The 19416-nt window shown below is 41.7% G+C and overlaps 1 protein-coding gene across 1 annotated transcript; it reads right to left on the bottom strand.

The window, feature by feature from the left end:
* Nucleotides 1-7223: 7223 nt before the first annotated feature.
* Cxxc4 (CXXC finger protein 4) lies at nucleotides 7224-9698 on the bottom strand. Its single transcript, XM_048333544.1, is given in 13 exon segments — nucleotides 7224-7262; nucleotides 7264-7421; nucleotides 7424-7508; nucleotides 7510-7587; nucleotides 7589-7627; nucleotides 7629-7670; nucleotides 7672-7739; nucleotides 7787-7871; nucleotides 7873-7954; nucleotides 8032-8093; nucleotides 8095-8151; nucleotides 8153-8251; nucleotides 8253-9698. Coding segments are annotated over 13 exon segments (1230 nt in total). The 5' UTR covers nucleotides 8589-9698.
* Between the last annotated feature and the right edge of the window lie 9718 nt (nucleotides 9699-19416).

Raw genomic sequence — 19416 nt, 5'->3', positions numbered from 1 at the left:
AGGATTATGGTCATGAGCAACCAGCAGCCAGCTATTACTCCAATGTTGAAAGGGAAATAACAGTCAGAGAAACCTGTTGCCTATGTGGCCTCATGGTCTAAATATAATGTTTGAACAACAGAAGAAAGGAAGGAAGGAAGGGAGGGAGGGAGGGAGGGAGGGAGGGACGGAGGGAGGGAAAGGAAGGAAAGGAGTAAAGAGAGAGGTGGAGGGAGGGAAGGAGAGAGGAGGGGGAGATAAGGAAGGGGAAGGGAAGAGAAGAGAAGGGAAAGGAAGGAAAGGAAAGGGAGAAAAAGAAAGGGAGGAGAGGGGAGCTGCAGCAGGGAGGGAGAGAAGAAACAAGGAAAGGAGGAGAGAGGGACGGAGAGAGGGAGGGAAGCGGGGAGAGAAGGGGGAGCTATGGCTAGAATCGAGTATTTTATTTCCTGAAATGATTTCTGTCTAGTTTTACATCTACCAAAGAAATACACCTTGAATAGGAGCGGGGGGGGGGGGTATTGCTTTGCCACTAAGCACGATTAAGTAAGAAAAGTACTGTGAAATAGGGGTTAAATAAGAAGAGAAAAAAATCCTACAAACCTGTTCTTATTCTATCTATATCTGACGCTCTTAAAATAAATTAAGAGACAGCCCTGAAATTCAGAGAGGAAAAAATATTTCTCATAATGTTTGAGAGTGGAAGTTAACAAGCCTGCTGGGATCCTTTTAGCCCTGCAGAGCTAAGACTTCAACATTATTAAATGGCTGTCGCATCTGAAGTATGGTGTGACATAACTCAATGAACAACAGAAAACATATGATGCTGAATGGAAGGGAGGTTTTCCCATTTCCCTGCAAAATAATTCAATTTCCAGACAGGTATTTGCATGTGATGGTACAAGACAGGACTCAAGGATAAATCACCCTGATAGCCCATCCAGAAATTTGGAACCACCCAAAGATAGACAAAGAAGTATAAGAAAAGGTAGAATGCTCAAACAGAAGGCAGAGAACAACATCATTCGTGTATAATATCCCAAAACATTTGCAGACTGCAATACTTTCTGAAAACCACTTTCTATATGAATAGTGGTATTCCCAGAGTGTTCAGTTTCACTCCCACCATCTTACAGTCTAGCCAGTGACAAAAAAAAATAATAAAAATTAAAGACCATACCATGTATATTTGGTTTACTTTTGATTTTATAAAATTACTCACGAAATAATAAGAGGGAAAAAAGTAAGTCCTTTCTTCAATTTACATATTTATATGGACAGTTAAATCTTGAGTTCTATCTATTCTGTCTAAAGTAATAATTTCAACTTGATAATGGCTATAGGACAAATATATGAATTTATCTTTGGTATTTTGTATACTGTAAACAAAAATAAATTGTAACAACCTGAAGCATATTCATTTGTATAAAATTATTAATATGAGGACATTTTGTTCATCTTTTTCAAGGCAAACCATATATTTAGACAATCGGGTCAATTCAAGTGGACTACTAATTTCCTAAGAGCACATAATACTTAAAAAAAAACTAGGGCTGGAATATGGCCTAGGTGGTAAAGTGCTCGCCTCGTGTACATGAAGCACTGGGTTTGATTCCTCAGCACCACATATATAGAAAAAGCCAGAAGTGGCGCTGTGGCTCAAGAGGTAGAGTGCTAGCCTTGAGCACCAAGGAAGTCAGGGACAGTGCTCAGGCCCTGAGTTCAAGCCCCAGGACTGGCAAAAAACAAACAAAGAAGAAACTGCTAAAAACCCACTTTAACCTATATGCTGGGAAATATACAAAAAGTTGAATGTTTAATTTTGTATGCAAGAAGACTATGCCACAATCCTATGTCACTATGTTTCACTTCCCAAACTTAGTAGACAATGGTCCAGCTAGAGAAAGTTATAGACAGAAAACTCATCCTTTCTGCACACTTAACTACTCATTTTACAGATTATTTCATTACATTGTTCTATATTAATCTGTAAGTCTGACTTTTCATAGTCACCTCTTCACTTGGAAAAATAGATGGCAACACACAGCAGTATTTCAATAACCAACTTCCTAAAACTTGAGAAATCAACTCTTAATAGCTCAGAATTAAATACATATTCCTTCCTGAACCAAATACTTTCATCAGATTGTACTGAAATCTAAAGTTTAATGTTATATACCTTGTTTGGTTTTAGTGGTTCTCTGATTGAATGCTTGTTTGAATTTCAAGCAAATACTCATATATTTTATTCTGCAGATTTTTGATGGCTTTATCTTACTATTCCTAATTTTCCTCTGAAAGATAACTTAAGAGTTTACTTGGTATTTGGATGAAAGGGTGTTTTCATTCGGACTTCTTTTAAAAGTATCTACTTCTGCCAGGTGCTGGTGGCTCATGCCTATAATCCTAGGTAGGAGGCTGAGATCTGAGAGTTGCAGTTCAAAGCCAGTCTTACAGGGAAGTCTGTGGGGACTCCAGTAAGAAAACAGGCACTGTGGCTCACGTGGTAGAGCACTAGCCTTGAGCACAGAGATGCTCAGTAACAGCACCCAGGCCCTGAGTTCAAGTCCCAGCACTGGCAAGGAAAAAAAATCTACTTCTTTTAAAACCAACGTTATTATTTTTAAATCAACAGATACGTACAATATATTTTCTTTAGCTCCTCTAGATTAAATTTACTGATGCAAGTGAACTTCAATGAGCACTAAATACTTAGAACCAAACCACTGGTCTGTGGCTTTGATAAGGGTTCAACTTTTCTGAGCTCTTTTTTCCCTATCACTTACAAAGATAATATCATTCTATCTAATTTGTATTGAAAAATTATCTTCCCCTTTGTAGTCAACTATGTGTTTGCATTTTTTATATTAAAACAAGAACCTGTATTTGCCTACTAGCATCTTTTTAATTCTTGAAAATGAAATCTGAAAACACAGCTTTTAAATTTCCACATCATTTGATAAACAGGGGAATGTTTCAAATTAAGATATAAAACTTTATATTTTATTCATAATTTTTGCAGTCATTGTAGTTCAAAAACCTTACAAAAGGTTCAAATATTCACCCATTTTTTCCCAACTCTACAAATGCTGAACTTGAGTGACACATCTATTTTCTGTCTGGTCTACAGTTGAATGTCCTCATGGAGAGGGGATCATCATTTTTTACACAAAATCAAAAGAATGCTTTGACCAGAATTTTCTAACTGTCTATGTGGGTCAGGGCTCCTATAAGTTAGCATATACATAAATTATGTCTCTCCTCAAAGTATTCTTTGCAATCAAGTTATCAAGTTTTTTCTTAATATTACCTAGGTGGTTTTTTACAATCCTCAAGAAAATCAACATAGCTTGTAGAAGAATTACTGTTGTCCTGTTCTTCAACATACAATTTTTTAAAGAACAAAAATAAAATGGAGGGGGAGGGCTGGTATTTTCCCTGATTTTCCAGTTTCTCAAATTCTTTCCTATGAAGTTGCAGCAGTAAAGAGTAGGTGTGGGGGGCAGGGAAATCTCCCAAACTCCTGAGGCATCCTTTACTAATGTAATTCCATAAATCAACTAATGGGGGAAAAACCAGATCTGTGTGGTCTTTAATGGCTGTCCCACTGAGATTAATCTTGTCACCTGAACAATGTTCAGTCACTGAAGGCTGGGATTGCCCATTGGGTAACTTTGTCCCTTGAGTCTATCCAACTGCAATATTGTAAAAAGTCATCAGAAACCTAACTGCTATGAATATAAAAATGTGAGTTTTGTCTTTGTTGTAGCTTAGTAATATCAGGATTGCCTATATATTGTGTTGGTTAACATTCCTAGGACTTGATATCAATCACTGGTATTTGTTATTTATATAATCTTTTTTCACATCACTTTAAAAAAAGCATCTGTAACAACTGCTTCCAACAATTAGTGGCTATTTGTTACTACAGAGACCATGAAGTCAACAGCAAAATGTGCACATATATAGTCCTGAAATCACAGAAAAGCTAAATGATTTATGTGTGGTGACACTAAGCATTATTGAGGGGTAAATGAAGCAGAAAAATCTACTTAAAAGGAAGGCTAAGCCAGGCACCAGTGACTCATGCCTGTAACACTAGCCACTTAGGAGGCTGAGATCTGAGGATCTGTGTATCAAAGCCAGCTGAAACAGAAGTCCACGAGACAATTACCTCCAATAACCAAAAAAAAAGCTGGAAGTAGATCTGTAGCTCAAAAGGTAGAGCTCTAGCCTTGAGCAAAACAACACAGTAACAGTGCTCTGGCCCTTAGTTAAAGCCCCAGGACCAGCACAGAAAAACAAAAGGAGGAGGAGGAGGAGGAAGGGAGAAAGGGAGGGAGGGAGGGAGGGAGGGAGGGAGGAGGGAGGGAGGGAGGGAGGGAAGGGAGGGGAGGAGGGAGGGCAGTCTAGAATTGGGACTTTAAAAAAAGTAGGCAAGAATCTCAGCACATCCATGTGGAGTCCATCTTAATAGAAAAATTTGATAATACCTCCAGTCTGTGAGATAAGACTCAGTAGAAGAAACTAACAAGGGTAACATGACATTGGAAGTGATAACTAAAAATATAAGTTGTGATAATGAGATGCTAATAGGTATCTGTATTCTAAAGTCATAAGGATTTGCTACCAAGTTTCCAGTTGCAATCTAGAGATGGCAGCCATATTGAGCTCCCAAGTGACTATCCTCAATAGCAAATTCAGTGTCTGAAACACCTTAGATGAAAAGGAAACTAGGTCAGTAGTGGGACATTTTATTGGCGCCCAAACCATCCTTCCAGCTTTCCTTCAGTTGTATAAGCCCCTGTCACTTTGACAGGTGTGCGGTTGCTTCCAGCTATATACTTGTGGGTATACTTGGTTTGCTGCTTGCAACTTTAGTGACTATACAGACTATAGACATTTATTTTTTTACAAAAGCTTTTTACTTTCTATGGCCAAATATTGTTCTACTGGTAACATTTAAACAATAACCCCCATTCTAATAGGAGAAAGACTGAGGAAGAGAATATCCTGAGACTTGCCTAATTGGCTCTCCACAACCCATCTTTGGAAGATCAGCACAACTTGTATGCATAAGAATTTTCAAAAGGAAAGAAAAGCGATTCTATGGTATTTTGTGACCTTCCAAAATGCCTAGAAGTTTAAACATAATAAAAAGCTTGTTGGAAAACTATCAAAAGAGAACAAAAAAAGTGTAGAAAACTGTCTTAAACTGGAACATGCACCCAGAAACTTAAAGAGGATAAAACCCTATTGGTTACTTTCTAAGTCAGAACCTTCAGTGGTCCTTGTCCATCAAATGCCCAAAATTGGGGTGCTCATAGTGCCATTTAAAGATGAGACCTAAGAGTAACATAAAATCTGTGGTTCTACATGCTTCATTTCAAAAAAGAAGATTAAAAACCATACATTTCTTATCAATTGAGTATTAATGAGAAATTTCAGTGCACCTGAATAATTTTCCATGCCTAGAGAAGTCATACTATCTTAATCCTTCAAAGAGAACTCAAAAGTTACCTGTGTTCTAGCTACTAGTATCTTGCTTAAACTGAGGAACCAAAGGAAATACAATAAATCCCCCTACAGTAATGTTAAACTTTCAACACTTTCCACATAAAGAGGATTAAGTGCAACATTTTAATGGAACTAATTGTAGTCGATGATATTACCCATACACTTCTGATTTTCGGAGTGCCAAAGTGCTATCTGTCTTGATTTATATTACTACTAACAACAATTTTTATTTTTATAAAGTGATACTGTGGTGTGTGTGTGTGTGTGTGTGTGTGTGTGTGTGTGTGTGTGTGTGTGTGTTCAGACCAGGAACAAAAATCTTTAATCCTATCTTCATCCTTTCACCCAGTTAGTCATACTGGGAAATAACTCGGAAAAACTCGGAACTTCACCAACAAAACATCTCCAAGCAATGCTCATAATGTGGACAAGAACATTCCTCTTATGATAACTTATGGGGGCCATACTCACTCTATAATCCAGGACTAATAATGTTCCCAATACTAAATCCACCACCCAGAGCCTCATGTATATATGAGTATTGTGTACATTTTATCAAATAGCTAACTATGGTTACCTTTTCATGATTTTTAAAAAATATACCCATCAAAACCATTTACTTATACCTTTCTATTCTTCCTGTACTGTTTGATCCAGACACTATAAAAATTTCACCATACACACCAATTTCTATATTTAACATAATTAACAGGATAATTTAATAATCATTCCAGTGACCATCTGTATGTCTTTTCTTAAGGACATAAGTAAAAGAAACTAGCATTGATCATTATTAGATCTTTAACCAAAGCCATTCTTGATTTGTAGAGTAATTCTATAACCACAAAATGGGTTACTTGGTCCAACCCATAACTCAAGGGTAGTACTCTTCAACATTCACTTCTGAAACTATGTGAAACAATGTCTAAAATCCCCCAGCATTTGCCCTAAAAGTAACTAATTGCATCCTTTTATGCTAAGTCACAACTCCTTACAAATTGGTGGTGGTCATAATCATTCTAAATTATTTCTACTCTCTCAAAAAATACCAGACAGGAAAAAAAAATAAAACTGGAAACCTTGTCAGATTGAAACAAACTATCCTAGCTGGGGGTAGAAAAAAACCCAGACTATTTTAGTGTGTGCATACATTTGTCTGTGTGTATATGTAATATGTATATGTGCATTTATGTATGTTTCCATATATATGCACACAGAGACACACAGACACACACAGTGTGGTCCTCACCTTAATTGTGCCACCTAGTAAGTCTCTCTAACTATAAGCATTTATAGGATATGATATATCCAATTCTTTGGGCATAGGTATGGATTTCTTTTTCTTTTTCTTTTTTTTCCTTTTTAATAAGGAGGGAGCATTTTAAAGGAGTCAAATGTGGACCGCATTGAATGTCAGACTTGTGATTATCCAGAGCAATTGCAGAGACAAAAAAATAAAAAAAAAATTCAAAAGGAGGGGCGCCCCCTCTAGTCTAGCAGCAGGGCGGTGCCCCACCCGGGGTTAGCTGTCGGATGGGGTGGTGCCGAGGCCGTGCCCCGGGCCAATCCCCCCCCACGGGCCGCCGTGCAGGGCCGGGGTGGGGTTTACAGCCTGAAGGCGGCCTCAGAGAAGGGGTTACTGCACGTTGAAGCCCGACAAGCAGCCCTGCGGGGGGGGAGAGGGAGAAGGGCGTGAGGAGGGCGGGGGGGGGAGGCTGGGGAACAAGAAATCATCTCCTCTGAACCTCTAGCGAAGTGCCAGGTTTTTTTCTTTAGCTCTTCACATTTCCTAAATTTGCAGATCTGGTGTCCGGTTTTGCGGTTCCGGCAACTGCTGCAGACGCCACAGTTGATGAGCCTCTTGCAAGGCACGCACACCCCGCAGCGTTTCCGCTTCTTCTTGGCGGGGTTGGCCCCGCCGGCGCCCCGGAGGAGGAGGAGGAGGAGGAGGAGTGGTTCTGCGGGCAGTCTGCCAGGTTGGCAATCTGGAAGGCGCTGTCCGTGACGGCCGCCGAGGGCGGCGGCGGGGGAGTGCAGGGCGGTCATGACGATGACCCCCGGAGGTAACGAGATGCCCCCCAAAGCCGGGATGGCGGGAGAAGGTGCCCACGCGCTCGGGGAGGTTCATGATCTCCCGCTTCCGCCGCGCCGCACTTGAGCTTGTTCATGCATTCCCCCCGCCAGAGGTCTGCAGTGCTCGGGGGACAAGGTGGACAGGAAATTAGTGTTGGCCATCTGCAACGACGACGACGGCGGCGGCGGGGGGGAGGCGGCGGCGGCGGCGGCGGCGGCTGCTCGGGCGGGCAGCCGGCTTTGGCCAGCCGCTGGGAGTCGTTGCGGTGCGGGATGCCGGTCCTGCCGCCGCGCCCGCCGCCCCCCGCCTCCTCCGCCGCCCCGCCCGCCGCCGCCGCCGCCGCCTCCTCCGCCGCCGCCGCCCCCGCCGCCGCCCGCGCCCACCGCCGCCCGCGCCCCCGCCGGCGGGGAGGAGGGCGGAGGCGGCCGCGGCGGCGGCGGCAGGCGGAGGCGGAGGATTTCCTCCCGCCCCCGCCCCCGCCGCTGCCCCAGAGCATGGCGGTGGCGGCGGCCGCCGTGGCCGCGTTGGTCGCAGTTCCAGGGGGCCATGCCGATGCGCGCGGCGGGCCGCGGGCGGGCGGCGGGCGCTGCCCGGGAAGATCGGCGTGGTGATGCGCGCGATCTTGGCGGCCTGCGGGAAGGCGCCCCCGTTGGTCTTGTAGAAGGAGGTGGCGAACGAGCGGTTAGCGCTCCATCTCCGAGTTGTAATCCACAAGGCTGTTCAAGGCGCCCTCGGGCAGGTGGCTCTCCTTAGGCAGACCCGGGGTCTCCGGCTCGGCCCCGGTTTCCACGCAGACATTGCTGTTCATGGTGCAGGGGGGAAAGAAGGGGTGCAGGGTGGAAGTGGTGGGGGACCGCCGGGTCCGACACCCTGGGTGGGAAAGGGGGGGAGGTGGGGGGGGCGGGAAGGGGGTGATGGTGGTGCTGGGGTGGGGGCTGGGTGGGGGGAGGGGAGAGCGGGGCCGGGTGGGGAGAGCAAGGTGAAGGGTGGCTTTATTTCCTCTCCGGTGGCGCATTTCCATAGACGGTGAATTGCCGGGCCAGCTGCGTCTTCCTTTGCATTATCCTCCAACTGTTACAACTAAAATAAAGAAAGTCATTCCAACCGGGCTGCACGGAGGGAGGGGGGCGGGTGTTTTTTTTTTTTTAAGCTTTAAAATAAATATACAGCCTCCATCACTAGACCCCCGCCCCCCAAAGCGCCAACATTTTTCAGTCGGGTCGTTTGCATAACAATTATCAAGACGTGATTCCACCCCCTTTCTCATATTCCTACCCCCCCACACTTCCTATCCCAGCTCCCTCCCTCCTAACAGCCAAGCACAGCTTCTCCCCCTCCCCTCTTCTTGTAACCCTCCTGAGAAAAATGTATTAATAGCCAGGATACCCCAGGGAAAGAGGGAAGACGGGGTGACGAATGCCGAGGGAAAAGGGCAATTGGAGTGCTAAAGGACATGCAAATCAGGGGTGGGAGGGCGATACTACCTATAAGCAGAGGGCATTTAAACATTATGAATGTGTGAACAAGTGCTGTCGGGGCATGCAAATGCTGCAAAGTAGGGGAAGGGAGAAAAGAAAAAAAAAAAAAAAACAGCCATGGCCCTATGAGGAAAATGAACAGGAAATTAGCAAATGAAGTACTGAGAAAGTCTACAATACATCCGAGTATAAACTGTAAGCAAACACAATACAGCTGAGAGCTAGGAGACTGCCCACATACAATCTGAACTAAAGAGGCAGGGGAGAGGAGGAGGGGGGGGAGGACTACCAGCTGCCACTGTGTCCTTCTGTGTCTGAGGTCATTAGTTTGAATCCCAGCACAGCTGGCTCTGTTAGGGTCTTAATTCAATGGACCAAGGACAGGTTCTCAATTGTACAAGCCATTTGGTGGTGGGGCTTGATGGGGGGTAAGAGGGGTGGTGTTCTACTTATTTTAAAAGAAAGGGAGGGGGGAAGAGAAAAGAAAGATGCACCAGATAATTAAAAAAAAAATACAAGCAATGTCAAAGGCTTTGAACCCAGTAGCTGCAGCCTCTGTCAGAATATTCCCAGTTATTCCCAATGGAGACTGCTGTCTCTTCCCAAGATAAGAGGAAAGCATGGATGAGAACCTGAGAACACCCCCCCTACACACACACACACACACAAAACTCACAATCATTGGGTGTTTTTTTTTTACCTTGAATAAAAAAGAGGGGGACACCCTGAAGATGATGTATACCCAAAGAAATAACCATCACAATGATTTTTTTTCTTTTGCTCTATTTAAAGAGGAAAGTTTAATGCTAACTGGGTGTTTGCATTCATTTTCTCTCCTTACAAGCAAGCCCATTATTGTGCTATTTAGGAAGGGGTATTTTAGTTGTGTATTACACAGAGAAAGATACAACAGCAGCCTTTTAAGAAGTAAAAGAAAAGGTATAAAGTGTGTATACACCTTAAAAAACCAGTTTCTTTGTTTCCATATATGTGTGTGTATACACACACACATATGGGGAGAGAGTATCTTTCTGTGACACCTTTTAAAGCCCACAGATTGGTTTAGAATGTGGAGTTCTGGGAATTGTTCATGTGGGCCCAGTAGTCTCAACCTCAAATATTCCATACTTTAAAATGGATATCAATTATAGTAATTACACTTATAATTAGATTAATGAACCAGTTATGCCAAACTCTTTAAGTGCAAAACTTCCAAGACCTACTGATGAGGTGCCCTAAAAAGAGAAGTTTATGTAAACAAATCCTGGTAGGAAAGTAAATCAAGATAAGGAACCTCACCCCAGGTTGGATTAAAAGCTAGCAGGCGTCTTTCAATCACAGCAAGTAACTAATCATTCAGGAAACACCTCTGTGGTTTCACATTTAGGGAAAACTGCTCTCTTCTAGGGTCTGATGGCAATAACAAAGGGTGCCACCAAAATGCTCCTGGTGAAAGATTCTTGATGCTTGGAAGGGATTGGGGGGGGGGGGGGTGAGGGGAAGGAAGACACTGCAAGCATACGCATATAGCTTCAGTTTCTGCAAATCAGATTGCCACTGCAAGACCCTAATAAATACTACTCGGTAAAAACTAGTTATGCCAACCATGCAATACATATCATCACACTGAGTGAAGGGGAAATTTTTCAACATTTTAGTCTTTTGACCTTGCTGCAAATACAGGAATAATGCAATGTCCCCCCCCCCCACCCCTTTCAGAGTCTTAAGAGTGGTTCTTCAAAACAGAAGCTTTCCTTGCTTTTCTTATGGCCACCACCTCTCCCCACTTCCAACCTCAAGGTTTAATGCCACCAGAAACTGATTGTACCCAGTCTCCAGGTCATTATTGTTTAATCCTTGCATCTCTGGAACATAAAATAAAGGTACCTAAGCCACCTCTATTGTTTGGGTTTTATTTAGCATTAAAATAAAACACACACAAATAACTCTAGTTCCATACCAAACCTAAATTAGACACCCAGACTTCATGAACCTAGTTTGCCTTTAAACAATGTGACTGTACATACCTAATATTGTATGTCTGCTCTATCAGAGACACAGAGATCAAAGGTCATATTTAACATTCAGGAGGAGGGGGTGGATACAGATTAATTAATAAATTAATACAGCCACGGCTTTTATTGCTGGAGTCCAGCATTAATAATCTACTTTTACAATCCCAACGGACAGCAAACATTGAAGAGAGAGAGACAGAGATTGAGAGAGAGAGAAAGAGAGAGATTGAGAGAAAGAGGTAGCCAGAGAAAGAGAAAGAACAATCACTTACCAGTCTCTTTTTATTTGGGGAGCCTTAGAATTTGCAGACGCTGCCAGTCTGCCTTTAATTAGTTGCACATCACCCCCTAACACAAAGAAACACAAATCCAGATGTGTCTTGGCAGCTCCCAATTACAACTTTAATACTTGTAAACAAACTGTTGGGGAGGAGGGGGTAAATAAATATGCGGATGAAAAAAAAATACCTGTAAATGGCTTTTTTTTTTCTTGTTGCAGAGAGAAGGAGGAGGAGATGGTGTTAGTGGTGGGGGTGGAAGGAGGAGGAGGTGGGGGGAGAGGAGAGAGCCGTGTGTGCGTGTGTGTGCGAGAGCAGAGCGCGGGGCTGTAGCCGGTGGTCTCCTCTCCCAGTGCGTTGCTCTCCGTCCGTCTCCAGTCGCTGTGTGCGAGGGAGGGAGGGAGCCGGGGAGTCTCTCCTCTCTCTCTTTCTCACCCTCCCCCCCTTCTCTGTGTTTGTGTGTGCGTGTGCGTGTGTGTGTGTGTGTGGTTGCAGGGGGGAGGGGATCGCAGAGAAAGGCGAGGGAGGAGGTGTGGAGCTGGGGGCGGGCGCGCGGGGCGGGGGGCGGGGGGCGATTGGCGCCGAGGTGAGCAGGACGCGGGGACGTGGACACCTACTGATGATTGGCTGCGAATTACACGGGGGACAAGAGGCGCACGCGGGCCGCCGCTCCTTTTCACAAATCCTCGGCTCCGCACCGGAGCCACGTTTGCCGGCTCGCCTGCAGACCGCCCGCCCTCCCTCCGCCCGCCCGCCCGCGCCCGGCTCGCCGGCTCCGCGCCCAGCACGCAGGGCTGTTGATTATTTTCTTTTGCTCTCCCAGATAATTGTTTGGAAGGAGTGGAGAGGGCGTCTCTCTCTTTCTCTCTCTCCATTCTCTCTTTCTCTCTCTCCATTCTCTCTCTCATTCTCTCTCTCTCTCTCTCTCTCTCTCTCTCTCTCTCTCTCTCTCTCTCTCTCTCTCTCTCTCTCCTCTCCCTCTCTCCTCTCTTCCCTCTTCCTCCTCCTTTCCCTCCTCCTCTTTTCTTCTCCCTCCTAGTGTGTGTGTGTGTGTGTGTGTGTGTGTATGTAAATAAACTTGTCTGGGTTTTTCTGGCTAGACTAAGAAGAGCAATACAAGAACCAGAAAAGGTCGTGTGTCTGTTTGAAGAATGCTCTTGGTGGCTTGCACCCTGTCGCATGCTTTTAAATAATTTTGACTGCCTTCCCAGGAAGACTGTTGCATTAAAAAAAAAAAAAAAAGGAGAAGAAGAATCCTTATCATATGGATCTTAAAGTAAGGGGAAATGGGTCGGTGTTCAGGTCTGTGAAATGTTATTTATACCAAAATGGAAAATACTGGATATGTATGATGCTTGACCCATGTCCAGACCCCTTACTTAGTCTGTTCTCTGTCCTTTCCCTCCTTTCCTCTCTGCTCCTGAGAGGAGTCCTCCTCTTCCTTGGTCTTCCCCTCCTCCTTTTCCCTTCCTCCTCCTCTCTCTCCAGACACACACACACACACACACACACACACTCCCTCGTATATTACAGTTCCACCTTGTAGTTCTCAAAAATTAAATCCAATTTTTGTTTTACTATGCAATCTTTAATTCTAAACTTTACTTAAACAAAAACTTTTATATCTAAAGCAATCTGTTTTGTCTTAGTATGTCATTAAGATTGTCATTAACACTTTACTTCCTGTCAACAGCAGAAACCATTTAATAACTGAAAGATCAATCTTTTTATTACAGATTAAGTAGAAATAAAACTCACTCATAAATGCAGCTGTTAATTAAGTTCTTCCCTTCTGCCTCTAACCACACCCCCATCCCCCACTTATTCCTGGGCACCTAGTATCCTACTATTGATTGTATACACTGGTAGATATAAATGTGGATTATGGTATAAAATTATAAATTAGTTTAAATTATTTTTTTCCTAAGAGGAAAATAGAGTGGCTAAGGTTAAACTCGAGGAAAGAAAACTTCAGACTAATTTTGTTATAGAGGATAATAAAGTTATTCATTAAATTAAAGCTATTCCAGGGTAATGCATTTGTTTCAGAAAAGAAAAAAAAGGCATAATGAGTTGTTTCTTTTATAAGAGCAAAATACTGAAAGGCATTCCTTTTGAATTTCAATTTTCAGAAAAGAGATATTCGTATATACTTCCCAAGAGTTCATCAACTATGGGAAATAGATGGGCTAAGATGGTAAGAATGGAGGTTGGAAGAAACGAAGGTGTTTTTTCAACAGTGGGCAAAGATTGGAATAGAGGACAGCTGTGCTTTGTGACTCAGTGATTAATATTCATATTGTGTCACTTTTTAAGAAAAATATCAGAGGCTAAGTTTGGCTGTACACATTATTTGCCAGCCACAGGCAAAATAATTGGATGGTTAATAATACCACCATAATAAATTTTATTCCTGTGCTAAAGCTTTCTATAAGCAATGAAGGAAATTTTCCATTAAAGTTTTTTGTTGTTTTTGTTTTTATTTTAACTGAGAATTCATGGGAGTCTACCATCAAATTGCAGTCACATCTTAAAGAGTGAATACATTCTAGGAAGATTACAGATTCTTCCATATCCTTTTGAATATTTAAATACTGATCTAATGCTACCAGTTTTGACATTTGTAAACAAGCACTTTTTATTCATCAAATGAGGTTATCATGTTCTCTTGTGCCTAACTTTCCTTTCTAAAAATTTCTTCTCTCATCATTTTTCTCCTGGCTGAGGGAGGGCATGCATCTCCAACATCACTTTCAAAATGAAATCTTCAATTAAAAAAGTAAGCTCTAATTTCCAAAGAACTTCACTTTCTAGTTGGTGAAACCACAAAGTATTCAGTCTCAATAAAATGCACCAAGCTTGGTTTCACCCATCTGGGTCAGATACTGTTAAAATCACATTGCAGATACTTTTATTTCATTCTTGCAATACCTTCAGAGGTAATTATTTATTACTTTCATTCTACAAATAAGGACATTGAGATGCAGAGCAGTGTAGATCGACTCATGAAATTAGTGTGCAACAAGGCAAAAATGTGTACCCAATCTTATTTCATTCCAAAGCCGATGGTTATATCCTCAATCTTAGCTTAGTGATCAATAATTAATCAGTAGACTTTCTCTCTGTACTAGAGCCTTAGATTAAATTATTATTATAGCCTCCTTGTTAGGACATTCAATGAAAATGTAAAATAAATTAACAGTATATCTTATAGCTCTGACATAGCATCCTTTTGTTGTTCTTGTTGTTTCTTTTGTTTTGTATGTGGTAGGGTTTGAACTCAGGATCTGGGTGCTGTCCCCAAGCCTCTTTGTGCTCAAGGCTAGCACTCTACCACTTGAACCTCAGTGCCATTTCTGGCTTTTGAGTGGTAAATTGGAGATAAGGGTCTCACCGGGACTTTCCTGCCCAGGCTGGCTTCTGTTCATGATCCTCAGATCTCAGCCTCCTGAGTCGCTAGGATTATGGACGACATGAGCCACCAGTGCTCAGCTTGCATCCATTGTTCTGACACTAGGGAGTTGTTTGTATCCCAAATCAGATGTGACAAAGGGGACTACACCTTGTCTGAGTCACACGTTGTTATAATTTACATGAGTCCAGACAATTGTATTTCTACAATGTCCTATCAATGTGCCACATTAGCTTCTCCATTTCATTCTCTGTGAATTCTCACTCAGGATCCACACTTCCTTGAAATGCTAAAACTTAAGTCCCCCTCCCCCTTCCCCCAATCACATTCAAGAAGCCTGCTACAACTCCCAACTGCTTGGAAGTCATATGCACCTTTACCCTGCTTTTTATTCAGTTAGCGTTCATAGATATCTTGATGACGAAATAAAGTCCCCACTTGAGTGTCACCTGAAAAAGTATCCGTGTCCTGCATAGATGATGCATTGTGGTACATTCTGTTTAAAGTCCTGCCGATGTCCATATGATGAGGACCCACATCATTATTCTGCAATCTCTATCAAGCTAGCAAATAGGTCAAATAGACCTCAAAATATGTTGATGCAAAAGCTATATATTGTTTGCTTGCCTAATCATCCAGGTTAGACTTTCAAGTGAGAAGAGTCAAGTTTCCTTCTGTCTGGGGCCTTTGCCCCATCAACTACATCAAGCAGATCAAGCTGGCAGACTGACATGGAAGAGACATCATTAAAAGACTGTTATTGCAGGCATATGGTATACCTGTAACCCCAACACTTGGGAGGCTGAGGAAGTAGAATGATGAGTTTGAGCTAAGCCTGGCTACATAGTGAGTTCCAGGCCAGTCAAGGCTACAATGTAAAACCTTGTCTCAACAACAGCAACAAAAAAAATCAAAGATAAAGACATACTACTGTCATTAATAATATGACCTTGGTCTTAAAGTGGAACACAGCCTTATAGCTACCAAGTAACTGTCAAGTAGTAAGTGCATGCCACACCTAGCTGCAGAAAATGCTGGGATGCAACCTTCTAGATGTAAGTCTGTTACCATGGAGAACAAGTCATTTGGGGGACAGGAGTAAGCTGGCTGTCTTCCAACCAGGAGAATACTAGAAAGAGAATAGCCTTTGAGAAAGTCTAGGTAAACCATACAGCCCTAAATTTGACTCGAGTCTTCTTTTTGTCCTTGAGAGCTTTTTACATGATTCCCTCCCTTTGAAATTACCACTGAAAACAGTATCTTAGTGACCAGGGAAGTTTGAAAATTATGAACCAATTATGCCTTCTTAAATATCTAGAGAACAGCCAAAGTAAAGTTAGAAAATTCCAATTCAAACTTACTAAAAATTAAATTGAAGAACATCAGAGTAATCCAAAGGAAAATGCCTAAGTCCAAAAGATAAAGACTTAAAGGTAAATCTGAAAGGCCAGCTCCTTGTCTTGGTGTTTTTAAAAACCCAAAGTTAACCTTTAGCCTTCTCTCCTCAATGAAGAGTTCCCTATTCCTTGCAAAGGTATGGGACATCCAGCCCAGAATAGGCATGGGGAGCCGTGTCACCTGACAGCCTAGAGCCAGTTTCTCAGTTCATACCTATGGCCTCCCAGAGCTCTTTCCCCAGCAATTCATAGTACAAATTACAAACCAGTAACACCAATAGAAAACGATTCCATTATTTCTTCTAGATCATGTTTCATGGACATCTTAGTTGTTTGACTTTTTTTTTTTTTTTTTTGTCAGTTTTAGGGCTTGAACTCTCTAGGGCCTGAGCACTTTCCCTAGCTTCCTTTTGCACAAGGCTAGCCACAGCACCACTTCTGGCCTTTTCTGCTTATGTGGTGCTGAGGAATTGAACCCAGGGCTTCATGCATGCTAGGCAAGCACTCTACCACTAAACCACATTCCCAGACCCAGCTGTTTGACTTCTTTACCAGACTTTCAGCTTCTTGTCTTTAGGGATTGTGTCTAAGTTATCTGCCCCTTGTCATAAATAACCCCTGCCACAAGGAAGGTTTACCTAACATCCTGTGCCCCACACATGGAACTCAAGTGGAATCCATATAATATGCTTACCAGCTCTCCATTTCCAATAAGATAAAAGTGCAAATTCATTCGATGGTATTCAAAGTCCCTCTCTAATTGGCCCATCTTAGGAGCCATGTCTTCTGTTTCTCCTTTCCTGAACTTGACTTCAACAGACCTATTTCTTTCAGAAATCAGTCGTCTCACCATGACCAAGGGGAAGAAAATAATTAACAACAGCAATAATAAAAACCCCTGCCATCAAAGTACTATTCTTTCTGTGGAAGAGACTTTTGTATATTATGAATTATCATATTATGATGAAGTAATATCTTAAATGCTCCAAAAGAATATTTAATGGTGTTTATAGACGTTTCCTTGGTGTCTAAACAATTAGGATTTGATTAGACTCATTCTTTAAAAAAATCAGTATTCTTCATATCTGTTATTTTCTTTCACTTCTAATTAAGTATCCATACATCATTACCATAATGCTGACCTTCATATTCCAAGTGAGTCCTTTTCACCTGACAACACAATAGGTCATATGTGCTTAGATGTTTTCCCAGCTATCTTCACTCTCTTACCTTTTGTCTGTAATGTGCATTCATGCAATTGTTGGTCACTGTTAAGGATAAGAATTAGGACAATAGAGGATAATGAAAATAACAGGTTCATGGGGTTAAACTCGTTACCTTGTCCTCATTAGCACCATATTCAAATCAACTAAACTCATCAACTGCTATGCATTCCCATATTTTTATACAGATTGGACATTAAGCAGATACACATGAGGGACTATACTGGGCATATATTTTTAAGGATATTCTTTATATGACTAAATTTGATTTAGCTTCATTCTTATTTATTTGTGGCATTTTTTCTTATCCTATAAATTCTCATTTCTATAACAATATAACTGATATTCATAGCAGTAAAATAGGAGTTGTTCCCAAACACAAAATTTCATTTAGTTTCTCTCATAGCTCAAAGAGGAAACTTTTTGGAATTACAGTCCTTTCATAGGTTCCTAAACATAAACTTGATTTTGATTAGGGGTAATCTTCCTTTTACCTTACCATAAATATTTGATATGATTTGCTCGATGATTCTTTAGAAAATCCAAGCACGGAACATTTCAGATTTTTTTTCAATTTATTCATGAAAGAGATAATGGTTTGAATTTGGTTTCAAACACCAAGTCATGATAAGTAGCTTCAAGACACTAATTGGCTAAAACACAAATTGGTAGTTAGAGCCACAAGCTGTCCTTGGGAATTCTCTCTCTCTCTCCTTTGCCTGCCAGAATCAAGAAGCTCTCTGTGGACCCTTTTCCCAGGAACATTTGCCTTAGGCATTGTGCTTTCAGGAGAATGTGCTCTTATGGAAAGGTAAATGGTGGTAAATAGCAGTGTGAAGTATGGGCATGTTATGGTGACATTTGTAAATGTGAATTAACCAGAAAATATTTGGCATTGCTCTGACCACAGGGACTCAGCGTGACAGTGGCCCATGTCCCAGCACAAGAGGCTAGTGTGGCAGTCTCTATCTCTGTTCTTGGCCATTCTTTACTGCACCCACATCTTATCTGACAGGTTTTATAGGACACTACAACTCCAGTATCAGAGACCCCCCCACATGGAGTCCTCATTCTTTATGAAAACTGCAACCTTTGTTCTCTCTAGCAAAGGTTTTGCTTATCTTGACAGGAAGAAGTAAAGCTCTGGTTGAAAGTGAAGCTTCTGTGTAGACATTGGCTATTTTATAAACAGGTCTGAATTTTCAAATGACCAGACTAGACTTGCTCAGTTGTTAAAAACAATCCCCTCAAACGTTCGAAATGTTCATCATAATGAAGTCATTTCTAAAACTTACTTTTAACGGCATAAAATGAGACTGAGAAAAGTCATACCTTCTAAGTTCTGAGAAACTTTGAAATTAAAGATATTTGAAAATGTTTTCTCTTCAGTAATATGAATTGAAATCAGTTTGCCATTTTTAAGTCCAATAAAAATGTTGGTGAATCTAAATCTTCATTTTTCTTTCGTCATCAATTTGAGATTTTACACTTCCAGTGCAACCTGGATCTCTTCACTTGTAACATTACAGGTTTACAGATATGAGTCTCAATATTGTTTTTCAAATCAAAACCATTCTTGATGCTGTCTTTCACATGTTTCCGCAGTTTAATTTATCTTCAATTAGCCCCTTCTTTAAAAAAGAGAAAAGAAAAAGCATTTCATTCCTCTTTGTTGAGAATAATTCAAGATAATATCCCTGAGTTGTTAACGTTTAGGAAGGTCCATCCCCCTCTCCCTAATGCTGACCTTTGTTATGCTGTAGTTATAGCAACAAGAAGAGTTCCTTCTGTCTGTCTGCTGTGTTCTCTTTCCAAACTAATGACAGCCTTTTATATGCTGTTGTGCAGTATGGAGAATGCTTTACGTGCATTGATTTCTTGATTTACTGATGCAGTTAGCTAAAGCAGCAATTTAAATGGAAATTTTAAAATAAATGCAATTAATTGAAATAGAGTTTGCATCCTATATATGTTATTTATGGAACAGGAATGCTTCATTTAGTGATATTGTTCCATATTGTCTTCCAGCTTCCCTAGTTAACTTTC

Source organism: Perognathus longimembris, chromosome 24 (assembly GCF_023159225.1).
Source record: "Perognathus longimembris pacificus isolate PPM17 chromosome 24, ASM2315922v1, whole genome shotgun sequence".
Classification (NCBI taxonomy): Eukaryota; Metazoa; Chordata; class Mammalia; order Rodentia; family Heteromyidae; genus Perognathus; species Perognathus longimembris.
This window is presented reverse-complemented; position numbering and strand designations above follow the sequence as displayed.